Source organism: Ambystoma mexicanum, chromosome 1q (assembly GCF_040938575.1).
Source record: "Ambystoma mexicanum isolate Mex_15411 chromosome 1q, UKY_AmexF1_1, whole genome shotgun sequence".
NCBI lineage: Eukaryota > Metazoa > Chordata > Amphibia > Caudata > Ambystomatidae > Ambystoma > Ambystoma mexicanum.
Genome location: NC_090922.1, coordinates 1,155,484,367 through 1,155,504,353, shown reverse-complemented (window position 1 = coordinate 1,155,504,353; position 19,987 = coordinate 1,155,484,367). Strand labels below are relative to the sequence as shown.

The following is a 19,987-nucleotide window of genomic DNA, read 5'->3' as shown; positions in this document are numbered from 1 at the left end:
TTACAGGCAGAGTGTTGGCAGTCCGTCGGTGCACAGGCCAGGTGGGTGATGCCAGGCCAGACAGTACTCACAAAGTATGAATCTCCTGATGCCCCTGCCTCACTGGCCCACGATGACGGTGTGTGTGCACGGGCACTGGTCTGGCGGAATCCTGGTTGAAATACTTTAAATGTAAGGGCCCTCCTGGCCCATTCATGCTGCCCCCGGCTTCATAAGTCGTGCAAGGGCACGGGCCGATTGAGGTCTCCTATAAAGTGCGTTTATTCGCGCACAGTATGCCCGAGCGGTATATTCCTCGAAGACGCGGCGGTATGCATGTACACGAATTACAGTGTCTGCCGTTCTATGTATCTTATCATTGTGCGTGCACAGGGGGCCGCTGCTTTGAAAATGTCCCGACGGTGTTACGAGCCTTAGCTGAGAGATGTGCGGCGCCGTATCCTTAGAAGCAGGTTCTCCTTTCTGTCGTTTATTAATTCGCCAAGGTGGTGCATTTCATTTGCCAACCTTAAGCGGGCACCGAGGTAAAGTGCCGAGAACATTTCGGACCCGTCCTATGTCCACACACTCACGGTTTGTGGTCGGTTTCGTCGGTCCTGTTCAGTTGCCGAGATGATTACACGGGGTGAACATCTCACCATTTGATACACGTCTGTTCTGCGTCCCTTTGTGGCCGAAACGTAAAGCACAATTTAATTACTCGTGTGAATCCCAGTGCAACAAACGAATGTGGGTGGCCCTGTGGCCTGGGTGGAAAAAAGGAGACTCAGCAGCGTTATTATTTGGCGTGTCGTTCTTCATAACGTCTTTGTGTTTTAATGCAAGCTCAGCGTTTGTGTTTTAATAAAGACCGGGTGCATAGAAGTGTATTCTGTCCATGTGGCGCGTTACATAACATCAACTAAGTGATACACGTGCTATTTGCATAGTTTATGACAACATGATTTAAATTACACACACACACTTTTGACAATTAATAACTTAGGCGAAAGTCATGACCTGTTACTTGTTCCCTCAGGTCATTTGGCGCACATGCTGCCTTTAGACGTTGTGAGTGTTGCAAGATCTTGAGCCCCCCCCCCCCCCCCCCCGCATTAATCGTGTCGGTCCCTGTCTTCATTCTGATGGGCCAGGCTTCGGACCGGCCCCTGTACACATTGGGAGGGAAGAGGGTAAACATTGAAGACATATTCCAAACGTTGGCCATAATTCGACCCCCCTCTGCCGTGTTGGTGTCAGGGTGTTTAAACGTCGGAGGAGTGATGCTCTGACCAGGCCTGAAACGCCAAAGGATGAGTGGTGGCGGCAGAAGAGGGAACACATGGGATTTAATTGAGAGGGCCCGGTGCTGAGTTAGTGCTGGACCTCACCTGCTGCACAAGGCACGGCAGTTAAATAAAAGGCTTCAGGTTTGCGTGTTCCCCCGCGCACTCTGCCCCCACGGGGGAAGGGAGTGAGGAATAAACTCCTAGCTAGTGTCCGAGGCGCAGAGCCGTGCGCTCCTCGAGTGTCAGTGAAGGGAACGGAGCCTCGTTTGACTTGAGTGGGAAGGAATTTATTTAGGGCTAATTATGTCTGGGTTCAAATCCCTGATTTCGCCTCTAATCCGCGACGTTGGTGCTGCTCAGATGTTGCTCCTTTGACCTAATGAGCGACGTTTGAAAGCGGGCTCCGGGGCCGGCCCTCAGTCGCGGGGGAGGCGGGGGTAGAATGTGGCTGCCTGCTCCGGCATCTTGGGGTCGGTGGCCGGGCTGTGCCGCCGCGTCTCCGGTCTTGTCTGGTCTGGGCTGGGGTCGCCCCTGCCACGCTTCAGCCCTTGACAGCGCGCGCCTCCCTGGGACGGGAGGGCGCATGCGCCAGCCTCGCCGCATGCACGGGCCCCCGAGCGACGCTGTGCAGACCCAAATCTGGACGCGGGCAGAAGGCGTGTTCCTATTACCAGGAGGGGGCGGTCGGGAAGCCGGAGCAGCTTTTCTTCTCTGCAGAGGCACAGCGCACATCAAAACTTTTTTTTTCTGGAGGCGCTGGCAGCAGGTCGCCTGGAACCCGTGTCTCCCCAGGCAGCAGCGTGGGTGTGGAGGGACACTGCATGCACGGAGCACGGTCGTCTTTGGGTGCTTTCTGCACTGGACCACCGGGCCACCTGCCACCTCGTATGTCCCCGGCGTTGAACTGAGCTGCCTCACTGTAAAGGCGACCTGGACTGGCCCTTGCTCAAACCTAATCTTGTGTGGACTGGACTGGCCGCGCGCACTGATGCCCGGCAGTGGTACCCTGGTACCTTTGGACTCCTGAGTTTTTCCTGGTGCCCCCAGCTTCAACAGTCTCCGCGGATAGGCATCGTACAGAGCTGCGTTGTGGCCCCCTGCAGCGCTGCCCACCGGTGTGTGAGCCCCGCTTGCTTGGCATGTGCTAAGCCGCCCTCCAGGGCCATGTATTGGAAGAGCGAGCAGATGTTTGTGTGTAAACTGGATGACGAGGACATCCCCGCGCTGCCCACGGACAAGGTGAGCGGAGCATGGCCTTCCCGGGATGCATGAGCGTGGAGGGGGCAGAGGGCTGGGGCACTGCGGCCAAGTGTCGGACCGTTACACTAGGTTTCAGTTTCCAGACCACGAAACCCACACATCACGTGGCAATTCATCTTTATTTCAAGCATACTTAAAATTAACGTGTACATCTCATACCAAACGCAATGCGGTTTCATTTTCAACTTTAGCTGCAAAATATGACCGTGTCATTTAATAACTGCTGTCCCCCTTTTTTTTTTCTCGTGGTTTCCACTTTTTGCTGCATTCGCGTTGTGTTCTCACAGTACTGGCAGGTAAAGGGTAGGGTCGAACAATCTATACGTAGCCTTGTAAGGAGTAGCATTTTAAGAATGTACCTGGGGAAAATGTGTGCGAGCTTACTTTTAAGTCACGGCTGCTGTGTGCCTGGTCAATCGCCACCACTCGAGGCACAGGGTGAGGGGCAGCGGGAAGGCAGCTGGTGCCAGAAATATCTTAAAATGCCCCCTCTTTTACTGTACCACTTGCAAAAAATGAAACATTTATAGGGCTTCAAAAATGGTACCCAAAGGTATTCATAATAGTAATTTGAATGCCCATTTTTTAATTATAAGTTGAAACTAAACTAGTTCAACGTGGTCGTGACGGGGCATTTGTGGAGTTTGTATCAGTATGATTCACACGTTACGTAACAGTTAATTTGTGCCATGCCTAAATGGACAGCATTAAGACAGTTTCGTATGTGTTACTGGCTACAGGTGCTTAATTGCCTATAGAATATCCATTTTGTCATTGTGGGAGATTATCTATAAACTAAGTGTTTTTTTTGGTCATTGAATAAAAGCGTGTGTGTGTGTGTGTGTGTGTATATATATATATATATATATATATATATATATATATATATATTAGTGCCAGTGTCCTGCGATTAAGGCGCTTTCAGGCGTAGTCCCTGGGGCGAGGCGGCGCTGCACACGTTCTTGCAGGCATTTGGTGCTCTGGGCACAGGTTGAATGGATCACATTAACAGGCGCCCCGGCAGGACCGGGTGAGAACGCTCCTAATGCCACACATTACATTCAGATGGATAGCTTCCATCGCTTTACCCGCTTTTGTTCTGGGTAGGCAAAAAAAAAAACACACCCTTTGGTGGCTTGTAATGTTGACTTTTATTGAGCCACAAGTGGCAATTTTGAGGTAAAAGGGAAGGAGTGCGAATCACCTGCAGCTCTTAATTGCCGCCGCTTTGGGAAGGGGCCGCGGGTCGGGTTTAATCTGCAGCCCTTTTCATGGAAATGGCTGTCGGAAGGCGCGGCGGCGCCTCGCGTGCAGCCGTCATTAAACTCAAGTATCCGATTAGAGCCCTTCACCTTTCGGGTTATCCCGGCCCGGCTCTTTGCGAGGCGCGCCCGCGCCCGGGTAATTGCCGTGATTAGGGGCCCGCGCGCCGCAGCTGAGCACGGGCGGGCCTGATTGGGGCAGACACATATCTTGGAGGGAGGCGGGTCAGTTTGGGGAGGTCCGCTCGGGCAGTAGGCGGTAATTAAGTAGGGGCCGCCGTGGGGGTGCTGAGCTGCCGGCCGAAACTACTTCGCCGGTTTCTTCACTTTTTTAGTCTTAGTTGTTCGCCTGTGTGCACACTTTATTTGAGGTTATTTTATAATTGCTCCGCAGCCCCTAACACGCATGTAAATAGTCCGTCTGACTGAGCATGTTTGGCGAAGTACACCCGGCCGTGAGGTATCCAGCTGTAGTCGCGCGTTACCTCACGGCGTGGCGCCGTATACCGGGGCACGGTATGAGTAGAGCCGCTGCGCTGCAATGTACCGGCGTGACCGGGCATGTGGGCTGACGGGTCTGAAGTGCGTAGCTGGCGGGATGCTTGGGCCCTGGGGGGCTCTGCTCCCGGGGACAGTTTTCCTGTCAGGCCGCTCCACGCCCGGGGGCAGCTCTGGCGGCAAGGCCCGAGGGACACCAAGGTGGGAGACTCGAGATGGGTGCGGGTGTATTTTTGTTTGGGGTGGGGGCCGGGCGGTTGCGGGGTGGGGGGGGGAGGGTGCTCGGTTAACTTCTGACTGGCAATGTCGTCTTTATGGGCCTCCCTTTACTAACTCCTGTGTCTGTCACAGTTCAAGGTGCTCATGGCGGAGGAGTGTGGCCGGTCGGTGTCCGCGGGGAGGAGCAGGAAGGGCTCGGCGATGGAGGGCCTGGTGAGTGAACTGCGTCTAGCGCCCCCCCCCCCCCCCCCCCCGGCTTCACAGAAACACCTACTTGTCCTACACATTCCAAACACTCTGTCCCTATGCACTTTATACATTTGAGACTTGCCGATAGTCTGCGGTTATCGTGTTTTTTTTTTTTAAGGTGGGAACTTCCATCCTTTGCGGATTTCCTTTACTATGGCCATTCCGTGCACATGACCCTGCTCGCTTTACCTTTGCAGGGTTTCGGCGGCCTGGAGCCATACACTTCTCCTCAGCGTGTACAGTTTCGTGCCTAGTTTCCTGAATATGCTGGCCTTCGTTTTACTCTGAGGTGCTGTGATTTTATGATGCACGTAGAATGGTACAATGGGACGACGCCCGCAATCTATAAAGCAGGGCCTAGTTCCTATGAACATGACTCGTTCATGTCATGGTCTACATCTTAGCCGAGGAGTATCAACGGTCTGATAGCACAGCGAGTAGAGAGCTCGCTTTGACATCTGGGCTGAGCCTGCTGACGCAGGGTCGAATCCCAGCAGGAGCAGCGCTCAGATAACTGAGGGTTCGTAGTGCTATAGAAATGCTAAATTATTATTTTTATTTAGCGCTGGCACTGAAACCTGTCAGCTGCCATCACGTAGGAATTGTGATATATGGGGCTCAGCCCTGGGCCTTGGAATGAGGGCTCTCTGCTTAGATATTTGGTGAACTATGCCGCAGGAAGCCGAACAAAGATTCTAAAGACCAATTCACATAAATGGGGGGGGGGGGTTATATTTCAAACACAAAGGAAAGGCAGAACGTAGCGGGTGGAGCTCCGAACGAGGAACCATGTGAAAACATACCAACATTAAAACCAGGAGCACAGCTCAAAAGTGAAGGCAAATCCATAGGCGCATAGAATGGATGGTAGAGAAAGCCGGCACCGCGGTGGACCAAGCTTCAGAGCTAAGCTAGAAGATGCAGACTAGGGCAAAAGGCGACAAGTGGCGGGGAGAGGTAGCCAAGTGAGGGGTCACCTGGGTCCTTTAAAATCATGAGCGTAATTTGGGGGGGGGGGGCGCAGAGGTGTTTGTTCCCCCCCCTAACTTTCATGGCACACCATTCTGTCCCCATTCATTTAGCTGTGGCACCTTTACTTCAGATGTCATGCCCACCCCCCCTCCCCCCAACTTTTCCAGCAAAGTTACTCCTCTGTTTAAAATGAAGACCCGTGCACATCTTGGGGGAAGAAATGCCGCCACCCATAGATATGCTCGGGTTAGACGGGGACACTTTAGTTGACGCCACAGCCAGTGTGCCATTACAGATCTTCCGTAATGACTTGCTAGTGGCAATAGTGTATTACTGCCAACCAATGACTTTGCAGTGCCCAGCAGAACATACTGCCCAGTGCCAGGCTCTTTGCTGAACAAGTTCCCAGCGAGGAAAGGAGGGGGCTAGGTTTATTGGGCTCTTGGTGGTGGCGAGGGTTCGATGGATTTGGGAACGGGTCACAGCTCTTAATATGGAATGGACAGCGTAGACCAACTACAGGAAACCCTTCTGGGAGGCGAGGGATATAGAGCCTGTTGATAAACTGATCACATTTGAGCCGTAAATAAAGAAACGTGATCCGCATGGTGGCAGAAGAAGTGCAGAAAATAAAAGGATCACACGACTATTTGGGAGACTTCACCTTGTTGTGTTTTTTAAAAGAAATTAAATGGCGGTAGCGTCTTCGCGTGTGTCCTCTTAGAACTTAGAAGAAATGAAATGGCGTGGATACGGTTTGGCATAAATCGACCACAAATTGCAGTACGTTTGTACAGCAAGCCTCGGGCTGGTATTGAATGTGTATTTAAAAAAAAAATCGTTTTTATAAACGTGAAATGGTTACTACAGAAGTGGAACGTGTTTACCAACCAGTTGCACTTGGCAGCAAATGCGTCCTTGGTCGATACAAAAGTATTTTTGTCTACCGACTTTCTTTTAGCCTGACTATGGAAATCGGCTCATCGTGAATTCTAACGTGAATCAGAAATAACGAGTTTCGATTAGTCATCGGTAGCATTTTACTTGATGTGCCCTTACTTTCAATCCATACTTCCCTCTTATACTGTTAAGACCAGATGTTTTCTTCTGTATGGGGATGACGTTTCTTCATTTTAATGTTGTATCGGGACCCGTTTCAACCCACCTTGCCTTCGCCGCTATGGCAGTGCCCGTGTTCCACTTTAGTACTCCTGCCGAGACGAGTCGGTTAAATCCATCTCCAGTTGGTCGCAACAATCTCTTAGTTAAGTCGACGATTGTTGGTTTACGTTTTAATCGCGTACTTTATTTCTCTTGTCCGGGTCTATTTTTGACCCTCTTAAGTAAAGCTACTTCGCCATGTAGTCTATTATACAAGCATTCCCAGCCACAAATAGCAGTTAGATCCGCTCGGCTGTGCTCCTGTAAGGTTTGCCGACTCCAGCTTTATTTTTTAGTCCGTTGACAACTCCGTTAATTTTTTTAATTGTCGAAGTTACGTAAGTGTTTGTTGCGTGCAAAGTATTTTAAAAACGCGAGAATGGAATTGAAACCGATTTTTTTAATTCCATAACTAAAGTAGGATTAAACTAATCCTTGTCTTATGCTCGGCATAGCCAAGGACATCACAATAAGGGAAAGGGTCCTTTTTTAAAAAACAGGTGCTATGTTTTCATTAATACTTTCAATTTTGTGGATGATTTCAGTCACCCCCCGAAAAAGACTTCAATGATCGCTCCATTTTTCAGGAATAAACCCTTCATGCGAGATCCCGAACAGTGTACCCACCACCACCGCCGCCGCACACCAAGGAAAAGGCAGCCCAGGGTACTATTAGGCCACCGAAAGGCGCGACTAAAACTAGATCCTTTGACACTAAATACCAACCTGCCCCAACTCGAGAGAGCCCCATCATTTCCGCTGGTAACAGAATACGACCTTAACCACACTTCAATAAATGCCCACTGTTGCTCGCGATGCTCCTCTAAACGCCTACTCCCCTACAGTTAAATTTTGCTTTTTTGCCGGGGGGAGGGATCCGAATTGCTTTATAGAGGGGCAGAGGTGTTTATTTTGCTGACAGTATTTTTATTTTCCTTGTCTTTTAGTCCAAACTTTCAGGACTGGTAGTATTTCTACCTCCTAAAAATAGCGACGAAGCACATTTTGGACATGGCACTGGGTCTTTTCCCAGACAGGTACACAAAATATTAGGCTGCCACTCCGTAGACTTTTGTACTCTTTCGGAAACGGACAATAATGTTTTGCGAGAAAGTTGAAAAGGAGGGACATTCCGAAAATACACGATGAAATACTTGTTGCTGCGGACCTCTGTTTCCATGGAGTAAATTGTGGGGGATGGGGCGAAGACACAGATGGTGATTCTTTGTTGCCGGGGTTAATTGGAATACATTTGGTCTGCCTTGATAGCCTAGCGCAGGGAGACACAAATGATTTCACCGGAGGGCCAAATGTACCACACAAGCATGTCCCATACAGCGGCCGCACTATCCATGGTAATGAGCGACTGATGGGGGCATTGCTGTCTGGATTTGAGTGAAAACATTGTTTTTAAGATGGACTTTTATATAACAATTTTTACTAAACCATGATACATAGCCTTTACATACGATACCCACTTTATTTGTATTATGTGAGTGAAATCATGTTTTTAAATGGAAGTGGAACTGCACATATGATCCAAAGACAAAAAATAGACCACCGTGGCTTCCCACGCCTGACATGACCGACTTGATGAGTGACTGACTTTATGCCAGGCAACCTTTCATAATTAATCTAATGTGAGCTGGAGGGCCAACAATAATGTCCCAAAGGGCCGCATTCGGGCCGCATGTTCTGCACCCCTGGCCTAGCATTAAGATTAAGCAAAGCACAACAACTCTGCAGTAACATTTCTGCCCTGACTATTCTTTTCAAATTAACCTGCTTATAAAGCCTAATACAAACTGGTAAAATTGACCAAAAAGATGCATCTAAATATTGATGGCTGCCGGAGGCTTTACTGGGATCCATTTTCAACAAATGAGCAGGCCCCACCTTTTTGCAGGGCATCACTTAATAGAGTATGAAGCTGTATCCTATCGCGGCCAAGTCCCATCCTCTTCCCTGGCTAGAGGCATGCGCGCCCATCCTCTTCCCTGGCTAGAGGCATGCGCGCCCATCCTCTTCCCTGGCTAGATGCATGCGCGCCCATCAAAAGTAGCACTACCCATAATAATGCAGCCTTCTACGTTGCTAGGTCATACTACACATGTATTGGAGGAAACAATCACTGGAATAAAATGCTCGGATTATTGGAAGTAGAACATTCATATTGCAATTTACACTTCTGTAAGCTTCGAAAAATGACCACAGGCATAGACATTTAACCTTTAACATGCCAGTTCAACTGCAGTCAAAGGTGACCCCCCCCCACCCCCCCAATGCATTTACTTGCTGCAGGGACTTGCCATTGGTTTGTCACTTGAAAGCTCCTATTTTTTAATACACGGCAGTGCCTTGTTTATCCTCGTTCAGTTTATTAAAAACTGTTGGTCTCCAAGGAACGTTGTGTCCAGAGTCCTTGGGCTAAAATCACTGCAGTCACCGAATATTCACTTTCCTCCTCTCAGCATTGGACGAAGTCTATTTGCTCAAAGCTACCCACATGACGATATGAACCACTTAAAACGTAGTGGTGCCACTATGCCCGGTTTTCCACCTTTGACCTTGGAAGTAATCTTTGAGTAAAAAGAGATGGATCAGATAAGGTACCTATGGCAACATCCTAAAAAAAAGACCACTTGGAGTAGACCATAACATAGGCCGGTCATCTGTATCGAAGGCTGTTGGGGAGTCCAGGTAGTGCAAGTCGTACCGGTTAACCATGATTAAAATTGACCAGTAATTAATACATTAGGAGACCCCTATGAAACCAAGTTGGGGTTCATGGAATAATCTTTCATAACGTCTGTTTTGAAGAGCGAGAGTGAACTCCTCTCCTGGCCACAGTATAATGCATTTCCAGGATTCAGGAGCTTTACACTTAAGAAATACCTGAAAACGGGTTCTTCACATTGGCCCAAGTGTCATTCTAATTTCTCAGGAATATTTGTTTGAAAATCTAATCTTATCCATAATCCGAAACTGAGAAGTACTGTGATCACAAGACCGTGGCTTTATGCATAGGTGTATAGCCTCTTGTGTGTAGTGTACCCTACTGGACCACTCTGAAATAAAAACCATGAGACCAATGGAGCAATCCCAATGCTCCTTGCAATAAGCTGGCAAAACTTTTCGTTAAATCAGTACTGTTTCCCGGTACCTGCTTTGAGAGCTTTCTCTAATGTACCAAAAGGTGGATTGCTTAGGATTTCTGAATAAGACTAACTTTCGCTAGTAGAAACATGCACTTGCTTTAAAATTGTCATTATTTCCGGTGGTTGGTTTATCTCTCCAACTCTAAGAATGAATTGCTTTGCTCGAACAAATGTCATGAATCTCGCATCACATTGAAACTAAACGGTCAAACAATAAATACAATACGAAATAAATGGAACCTGTATAATGTTTGGCAGTTAATATAAGATCACAGAAATCATGAAAGCCCTTAATGACATTTTTAAGATTACTTAGTGACTTCCGGAATGCAGGCAGCAGAGGCAGCAGCATAATCCTGTAGCTCCTGGCCCCCTCCTGCTACTGATAATATTGGATTATGAACATCAAGAAAAAGATTGAAACTGCCGATAACCCCATACCAAAGAAATCAAAGCAAACATCAGAGATGAGCGAAATACCTAGCACTCAGGATATTTATTCTTTGTTGCTCAAAATGGCTCAGGACTTGGAGAAAGTGGCCCATGATGTGGGGGATGTCAAAACTTCAATGGATGATTTGTCTGAGAAGGTATCTCGATTGGATGGTAGGATTACTGCCCTGGAGAGTGGATCAATATCTATGTCCTCAGAAATTACAGGAAGCTTCAGAGCCTACAACACTTTGAGGGAGGAAGTTCAAAAAGGTAGAGATAAGGGATTGGAATTGGACTTGAAGATGAGAAACAAAAATCTGAGGCTTGTTGGAGTGGAGGAAAGTCCTAATGAAGATTTGATACAGCTGGTGTTGGACATTTTGAAGTTTTGCTATGGTTGTGACCAAATAATCCCAGGGGATGTGGACAATTTATATAGAGTGGGAAAAAGCGCTGGTCCAAAGGCAAGACAAATTTTGATCACTCTGATGAACACCAGGACAAAAGAAGCTATTCTAGGAGCAGCAAGGAGAAAAGGAAACACATACTTCAAGGGTCATCAAATATTCGTGTATCCTGACTATCCAAAAGAGACTCTGCTGATTAGGAAGTCTTTCAAAGAGGCAAAAGATTTGGCAAGACTGGTGGGTGTTAAAGCTATCCTTAACAGGGCGAATTTGCTGACCTTGGTTTTGCCTGACGGTGAAAAGTCCACTTCTGACCCTAAAGAGGCTTTGAAATGGCTGGAACCATTGAGGGGAAGATGTACTTAATATTTCCTACTGCGTGTGTTTTAAGTTTTCAAACGCTACCTTTTTAAACCTTGAATTTATGCGCTTTTACATTAATTAAAATGGCGCTGCCACCTCACTACAGTTGAAGATTTTAGAACTTTGGGCGATTTTAAATGAACACTCACTTCAGCGTTTTCATTTCTGTGCTCCGTATTGTGGCCTGAAAATTAGAAGAATGCACCCTATAACGTGCCCCTTGCGTGCCTTGTGAGATCCAGGAAGCAGTCATGGCACGTCCGTATCATTACCGGGATTCACAGCACGTTTCTTGGATTTTCTATCCGTTGGGAGGAGTGCCATGATCTGCTGGTAAGTCCACATGGATTGATCGCTTACCTCATTTTCTAGTTTTTTTTTCCAAAGCGCGGCTGGTGCGGGATTCGAACCCTTTTGCTCTTGTTTCAAAGACCGAAGCGTTGCCAATGAGCTATCCTCACAGCTCTGCTTCAGCATTGTCTTTTGAAACTGATGTTGCTGAAGTGTCAAATGATTATCCACTGTTGCCACCTTCTGGCAGAAGGTGGAATTGACTGCCTTGTCAAAACACGGAAACAACAAACGAAAGCAATCTTTCTTTTTCCTCTGCCTCTTCTGGGTATAGATGGAGTGTGTGAGACGATGCAAACATTTCAAAACGACTGGAAAAAAAGACTTCAACAATGGGTTTGAAGTCTGATACGCCGCAACATCAATACACACGTACAGTGAATGCATTTGAATGGGTTTTAGGATATGAAGCCCATGTGATCCACCTCTTAATGCTATAGCCAGACATGCTTTGCAAAGAAAGTGCGTTTTTTCGTTTGGGCAAGAACAAATAGCACTCGGTATGGGAAAACCTGAGAATGTCACCACCCTGCCAGCAAATGAGAGCTTTAAACTATGTTTCAATTGCTTGTCCATTGTGCAGCTGGTACTATGAGCGTGTGTATTATTCAAATCAGCAGAGAATGTGCAAACAACTCAATTGCTGAAACGATGATTACAAAGCACCATCTCTTTCAGGTGTATTTAGATGCATTTACACGCTGCCACTTGTGTTTAAATATCGTGCTCACACGATGCATGGATAAGAACCTTCCTGTGTGCTCCCAATTCGGCGTGAGGACTGATGGGTTTGTCTTGACTGCATATTGATGATAGGTGTGGAGGCTTTAAGACATAGAGACATTGATTGATGTCCGGGTAAAGTGTGCGAAGCCATACAGAACGTCATTCCATCACCTCTATAATATGGTCTGATTGTTGACCTTCTTGTGACTAACCTTCCAATTTATGGTCCTCCGCTATAGGACCTTGTGTTCAATGGGATTTTTGACTTTGTGGGTTGAGTTGGGGAGGTAGATGTTTAATTATTTAGATGGGAAGCCTAGCACTTTTTTGGATGTTGACTTATACTGTTATCATTTGTCTGGGAATATATTTTAAAAGAAAACTGCTACGCTTGTGCTGGGTCTTGTAGATTGGGACGAAGTGAGTTGTTATATGCCCTGTTGAAAGTATTAGTATTGGCTATAAACATATTTCTTTCTAGGTACTGGCTGCTCCTTCCTGGTGAATTTATTGTCCTCATTTGATAATTGCGAGAGAATGGAGGGGTGTCTAATGGAAGCTGGTGACAGGGTACATGTTTACCTAATATGAAATATATTTATATATTTATATAGTTGCCTATTTATAGATGCACCTAAAAATTCTTGATTTATTCAAAATTGTATGTTCTTTGCCTTGCATGTCTTCTATTTTCCATGCCGATTTTTATTTTTATTTTTTCTCGGCTCATTTTGGTGTTTTAATTTGATTGGGTGGGTCCGACTAAATATGGATTCAGTCTTTATGTGAAGAGTAGTTGGATCTATCTAGTTTAATTTGCTATTTCTTTGGATATACTGCCTCTTATTTGAATATATATGTACGGCCCACGGGACATCAAAAAAAAAAAAAAAAAAAAAAAAAAAAAAAAAAAAGATTACTTAGTATCCTCAATGTAGCTAAAAAAACGTTCAACGCCAACAGGCCAAATGCTCCTTTGCTTGTAATGGAGAAAACGAGACCAAGCGAGTAGATGAAACGAAAATACCCAGCAAATGAGTAAACCCAAGTAATCTAAGCGGGAGTGCAAGATGGCTAGACCCAGCAGAAGATCTAAGGGCATGAGATGCATAATACCATCCTCCACTGAGGGCACACAAGGGCGAGGCTTTTGACCCCAGACGGACCATTTCACGTTTTTTTTGCGAAAAGAAGTTGATGGTGATGTATATTCAAGTGACTGGATTTGAAACAACACATAATCCGTTTTCATGAACCTACGTTAGTAATGCCCTTAGTGTTTTGTTGACTCGCTGCCATGAAGAGGCAAGGTTTTGTTCTTTATCCATATGCAGATTCTTCATATATTTTCTTAACCTGGGAGTTTAGAAGGGAAGGATTACGTTCAAAAACTCACCAGTGAAGCGCTTTTGACCAGAATTATCCATGGAAGTACAATGGGCAAAATCGCATGGTTTAAACTAAGCCGTATTGAGCACCATAATTTAGCTGGCGACAAGGATATATTATGCATCTGGGTCTCCAAATGGCAGTTTCATTGCTATAGTTGACACCCCCTAGTATCAACTTAAATGAATATTCAGTTTTCTCTAAGGGTGAGAGATTCTCAAACACCGCTGGCATACCCAAATTCAAAAATCGAGGATTTATACATTTTCAAAGCGGCAAATACAGAACCACAACATTTTGGAAATTTTATCACTCCTGCAGTCACTTGTTTGATTAATGAGCCCCAATTATTCTTATTTGAGAATCGCATCTCGATGGTAATCTCAAATTATATAGAAAGGATTCTTTAATGTTAAATCTTAGATTTTGCACTTTTGCAGGGTAGCTGATGTGTGCCCTGTCAGCACCACACAATCGGCATAGGGACATGGTATGTATCTTCTAGAGGTGTGAGACATCACAAGTATATGTATGAAGACATGATGGCAGGCCATAAGTGGTGAAAACGCGCAGCCTAGCTTACCACAATCGTTAATGGGGAATATGTTCTGCTTTTAACAGTTTTCATCGTGGAGATGGAAGGTTGTAGTATTTGTGTGGCACTGGACAAACAAACTCGTACATCAATCCCTATTTTACCAAGGGCTCCCCTTTAATTACCATTTATCTGCCTCATCAAAAGCTGTGGATAAGTCCATCAAGTCAAATAGAAGTTTTTCCTCTTGGCCCTATGGTACTTGTCCATATTAAATATTAAACTAAGGCACTGTTCAGTTCTCCAGAGGGAATATCTCAATTCTGAATCTGAGAGGATCATATCTTAATCCATAACCATGCTCTAATTTGGCTACAGTACATTTCATCTGTAAAAGAAAACTGACAATGAAACAAGCCTATAACCTCCAATGGACTCATGGTTGGCTTAATTATAGGTGAGGTCCGCCATGATGCAGGAACTATTATTTAGGTTGGTCTAGCCCAACATATATTGCATATCAAGGGAGCCCATAGAGTGCCAGTATTTAACGATCTACAAACTCTGTGTATCTGGCAAGATGGGAAAACTGGGTGCCACTTGGGCCATCTGTAACATCTTCCACTAAGAAGGCACCCAGACCAGCAGGAAGTATTGGATGGTTATTTGAAAGCATGCCTCCGCCCCTCGTACCCCCAAATGCCACTGGTTCCAGCATGGCTATTTAAAGCTCGCTGCACTCTTCCAATAGTAATATTAGTGTTTTAATCTTAAATAGCTTCATCTTTGAATATCAAGAGGCTGATGTGAAGGGACTGTGATTTTAGCTGCTTGCATAACAAGACCACTGTTGGAAGAGTGATTATTTTTTTTCTTCTGTAAAATGCTAAGTCTTCTGCTCCTAAAAGTGACTAATCCATAGATTTGGAAGCTTTAAAAACCCCATGACTGTCAAAACCTTTTGGCCATGTAGAGGAAAAACTCTTAACATTTGACTGGGAGTTTGCTTTAGAGTGGCAAAATGGTTTCAACCGGAGGGTACTCCCAGCGTCCCTTCCTCACCATTGTCACTTCCTCCCCAATTTCCTGAAGATGGGACTCAGACTGGAACTAGGGCATGAAATCCCTCATCAGAACACGTGCGGTCGCACCATTTTACACGTCAAATGTTCTATCTGATAATTGTTGTGGTACAGTCATGCGTCCAGAATTGTCCTGCCGTAACAGAACTAGGACATTGGTATTGCTGAGCTCTGATTGCACTTAAGCCAAACCTGCTCCCCTTCCTCTTCTAGGGTGATCACTCCGTGACCCATCACCAGGGGGAATGTGTACATCTTAAGGTTTCTTCATGCAAAATTCATCACGCCATACAGGATGGGACAAGGTTTTGGACATATTCCCACACGAGAGGCCGACATCTTTTCCATTTAACTTTAAAAGCAAATGTAGTGGGAAGGAAATCTTCCTTTTTGTTTTTTTTGCAAGGCAGTTAAAGAATAAGATTGATGGGGCAGATTTTATATGGAAAAGCAGCTGCACCTCATGCTGGCAAGAACTGTGGGGAAAGGTGTTGTCGTCACTCCCCAACCCTAAAAATTTGTTTAGGAGGCCCAGCAACTGCAAAAGTTCGGTGGGCAAAAAAATCATTGCCATCCCTAAACTGAATAGGCTCTTCAAATGAATACTGTTCAGTCTTTTTAGGGAATTGCTTTGGTCCACACCAGGTTGCAGCGAGCTACCTCCGATTTCCTGGCTAGTAACCTTCATATTTAAATATCTGCACTAGCATGGTATTGGTGTCCTAGTTACTCTGTAATGATTGCTTGATAACTGCTTTAGTCACAAGTGCAATGCTTCATTGAGGCACACAGCTTGAGTGCTTTTCAGATATTAATTTCTGAATGGAAGTTCGGGTTTAATGGGCCTGTTGAAGGCGGGTCCCCTACCCCATTGGAGGGGCGGCTGGGTGGGCGAGGCGGGAGGTGTCAGCAGTGGAAGAAAAGGCGGCTGCTTAACAGAATAACAATAGGAGGCACAGCAGAGGTCTGGCTAGCAATGGGGTGCAGCTGTGGGTAAGAAAGCCAAGAGGGAAGGGGTGTAAAACTGGTCCTGGCTAGGCACAGTGACGGGATTATTTGCCCAGTGGCTGCAATCAGGGATTTCATCGTACTAAGGGAGAAGCAAGGGTCCGTTCTGACATGTCGGGGGCATCCAGGTTCTAATTTAGAAAAATGTTTCAGGAAGCAATCAAGGTGACTGGCATGGCCGGGCTAGGATTTGTGCACATCCTTCATAATCAGTGCAGCAGGGTGCAGACTACACAAGGTGCAGATCATGAGGATTGGGAGATGGAAGTCTGGGGCCTACAAGGGTTCCATTAGGCCTCACTTGTCCTGATGGAGTGGGCCAACGCTAGAGGAGGAGATTAGGTGTGGGGTTGGGGGGGGGCAATGAGAGTTGATGGAGGAAATGTTTTCTCGCCATATGTCAATTTTCTTCCATTTTTCGTATTAGAGGTCACTTGTGCATGTGGATGATAGGTCAATCTTTCATAAAGAGGATGGAGAAAAGCGTGAGAATGTCTACGGGTTCTCAGAGTTCGAGGTGGCATTGCATTGGATTGGTAGAGGGGGGATTGCAGATAAAGGATTTACAAGAATTGGCCTTCAGACACAGGGCAGTGCATCAGCTGGCAGAACCGGACTTGGTCCTCCTCATGTAGGAGGAAACAACCAGGTACCTTTGGGACAGAAGGATCTTTGTTTGACTCTGATTGTGTGGCTGGCCAATTTTTGCCCGCAGGCAGTGATCAGTTATCCAGTGGATGGCTCAGCCAGGGCATTGAACATCTCTGCAAGGCAATGAGCTGGCACAATTGGCAAGAGACCGGGGGCGGCTCTGAGTGGCGAACGGCCTACTAAGGGGTACGGAGAATAGACCTCAGAATGGTGTCCACTTATCAACCCAATGACTGACATATTGCTTGAAAACGTTATGCATTAATATGCACGATAAAAACTATGGGAGTGTCCACAAGCAATTGGTCGAGGTCCCTGTGGCAGGTGGTGGAGGACCTCGTGGCTATTGATTTGCTCTTCCCAGGGGACCCTGAGGCCAGTATGATTTATTGGTGAGGGCATGGCCTGCCTCTCACTGGGTTGATTTGGGCCATTAGGGGACGAGGAGGGGGCGGGGCCAGGAGGCAGACTGTCAGACAAGAAAGGGTTGTCTTCTGGGGACCTCATTGCTGTACACTGTGTAAGAAGGTGGGGTGAGTGGTTACACCTGGAACACCCGTCTAATGGGGAGAAATAAGTTGTGTGCTTTGAACTTGATGTGTTTGATACCATGTTCATAATTCAGGGTCACATTTATACGTCTGTGTGAATATTAGTATTTTGAATGTAAAAAAAATACAAGTGTGGTGGTTTTCTTCCACTGCCTGGCACCGTCTCCCTGCTGAGCCCACGCTCATTTGAATGCTATCTAGAGTTCAACGACCACCTATGTATTGGGTTATTTGAAGTCCTAAAAAGCCCCTTCCCAACAGTCAATCTATCACGAATGACTAATCCCTGCCACATGGAAAGAGTATGTTTAGCCCACAAATGGGCCTAATGTATTGTCATAATAAAACCGACACAAATCCATGTTGCGTCATAAATGGTCTCACCAGAGATTCACTAACACTGTTTCACATGGAACTAAAGAATGTCTATTGCACGAGACATGAACGTCCAGTACATCAATACAGAACCTGCGTGGCCTATTCCGGCAACTCGAGTTGTTGGATTTCCCCTTCTTACGTTACACGTGTTCCCACTGTGACCTCTGCATGTCCTTCGTTGTGTTTTCCATTTGTGTTCCTGTATGCTTGCTTTAATTCAGGGCCCCATCTGCTGATTTTTGGTAATTTGGAGGGATGATTGTCTTTTCCGTTCAATGGGGAATTGAGTTGACACTATCTACTCAGTTGGTTACGATTTTAAAAAAAAATGGCAGGAAATGTCAATTGTATCGTACAATTTGGTTGCATGCTATGCTACAGAGTGTATTGACATACCCCAATCTGTTTGCATCCTTTGAAGTACAGACGTTGTTTAGAAGGAAAAAATTACCTTTTGCCTGCCTTAACATTTTTTATTTTACAATAACAGTGACATTTTACATTTTGGCATGGAAAACAGCCTATGCAGATGGTATTGCACAAAACGATTAACATCACTATGCAAACTGTTTTACAAATTGTTTCCACTCTGTCTTTTGACCTTTTTCATGACCTCAGTTTCATGACCTCACTTGACATGGCACTATTCCACATACCTACGGGACAGAGAAGGGCAAGTAAAGTATTGCAAATTCTAAACTTAGTGAAGAATTGACCATAGCTTGTTTTTTAAGGAAGAAAAATGTGCAGCATGTCAATCGCACTTTGCCTGCTTGGGGCTTGTTTTGGACGATACTGGTGGGCTGACTATACATTACTATATACACACAGTGCGGTCTAGTGTGCTGGAGTGAACTGTAACTTAACGATGATCTATAGTGACTAGATGTAAGTTTGACCCGAATGGTAGTCTGCCCTTCTTTCAGCTAGTCTTCACCTGCTTGCTTGAGTGCTTCTATGCCCCGTTGTGTAATCGGGTCCTCTTTGTCCCCACCAGCCTGAGCCCATCAGCCCCTGCACCGCTTTGGATGATGACTCGAGCTCTTCCTCGGTTCCACTGTCCCCGGCTTCTTCCCCACATTGTGTCTCCCAGGGCAAGAGCATGTGCAGCAGCTGCGGCCTGGAGATTGTGGACAAGTACTTGCTAAAGGTAATCCCCAAATTAACGTAAGACACTTATCGTTATACGTTGTGTAAGTTATCTTTTTGCTACCTCATTAATGTTTTAACCCATCTTGTTGACGGCTACTAGTTCGCAATCAATTTACTTTTTTATTTACAATAGTCTCACCTTAAAATGACCATCACCGGATGTCCTTCTCTTGGAAGGTTGATGCTCTCAGAAAAGAAGTGTGGTGATTTGACTTCTGCCCTGCAGGAGTAAACGGATGAGTAGAGGCTAAAGAGCCTACTCAGCCTTCACACTTCTACAAACCAAGAGCCAACACAATCATAAAGGTAAAACTTGAGTTAAGGGACAGAACACTCTTGCCTTTTGTGGCAATGTAGGCTGAGGAAAGGCTGTACTCTGGAGGGGATTGAATGTGGTTCAGTAGCAACCCAAACAGCGAAGTATAACAGTCCAAAATAAAGGAATGTCTAATACAGGTTTTATAAAAATATATACTTTAATCAAACACTATGTACAATGACGAACTAGCAAACACTGTAAAAACTCACCTGTAGAAATGACACAGAATGTAAAGAGAATAGATTCAGCACTGGAAAGGCAATTGCGTTCAAAGGTTCTTTTCTTGAGATTGCAAAAGGGATTAAAATGACCAATCCAGTCTCTAGGGTTGAACATGGCGCAGAGAGGCAGGTAATAGTCCTACCTTTGCAAAGGCTTTGGGGGGGAGGGGTTGTGGGGGGTTTACAGTTTGAAGATGCTGAAGGCATGGTGGTCCAGTGCCAAGTTAAGTGTCAGTTGGGGTTGAACGGCAGGTGGCTGCAATCTCAAATAGTCTACTCTCTGTGCGGATGGGGCAGTTCCCAGGTTTGATTGGTTCTCTCAGCTTAGGGCGAACTGGTCCCAGGATGTACAGGCGAGTTGATTCTATATAC

The 19,987-nt window shown here is 46.0% G+C and overlaps 1 protein-coding gene across 3 annotated transcripts in view; it reads left to right on the top strand.

Moving 5' to 3' along the window:
• Positions 1-1,424: 1,424 nt before the first annotated feature.
• Positions 1,425-19,987, top strand: part of LHX8 (LIM homeobox 8) — a 209,369-nt gene continuing 190,806 nt past the window's right edge. The window contains exons 1-3 of one of the 3 annotated variants that reach the window (XM_069641901.1): positions 1,449-2,507; positions 4,640-4,720; positions 18,921-19,073. In XM_069641901.1, the coding sequence (XP_069498002.1) occupies positions 2,433-2,507; positions 4,640-4,720; positions 18,921-19,073 (309 nt within the window). In that variant the 5' untranslated portion in view covers positions 1,449-2,432. Of the gene's footprint in view, positions 2,508-4,639; positions 4,721-18,920; positions 19,074-19,987 lie in introns of all 3 variants that reach the window. The other 2 variants (XM_069641900.1, XM_069641902.1) reach the window with 2 other exon arrangements.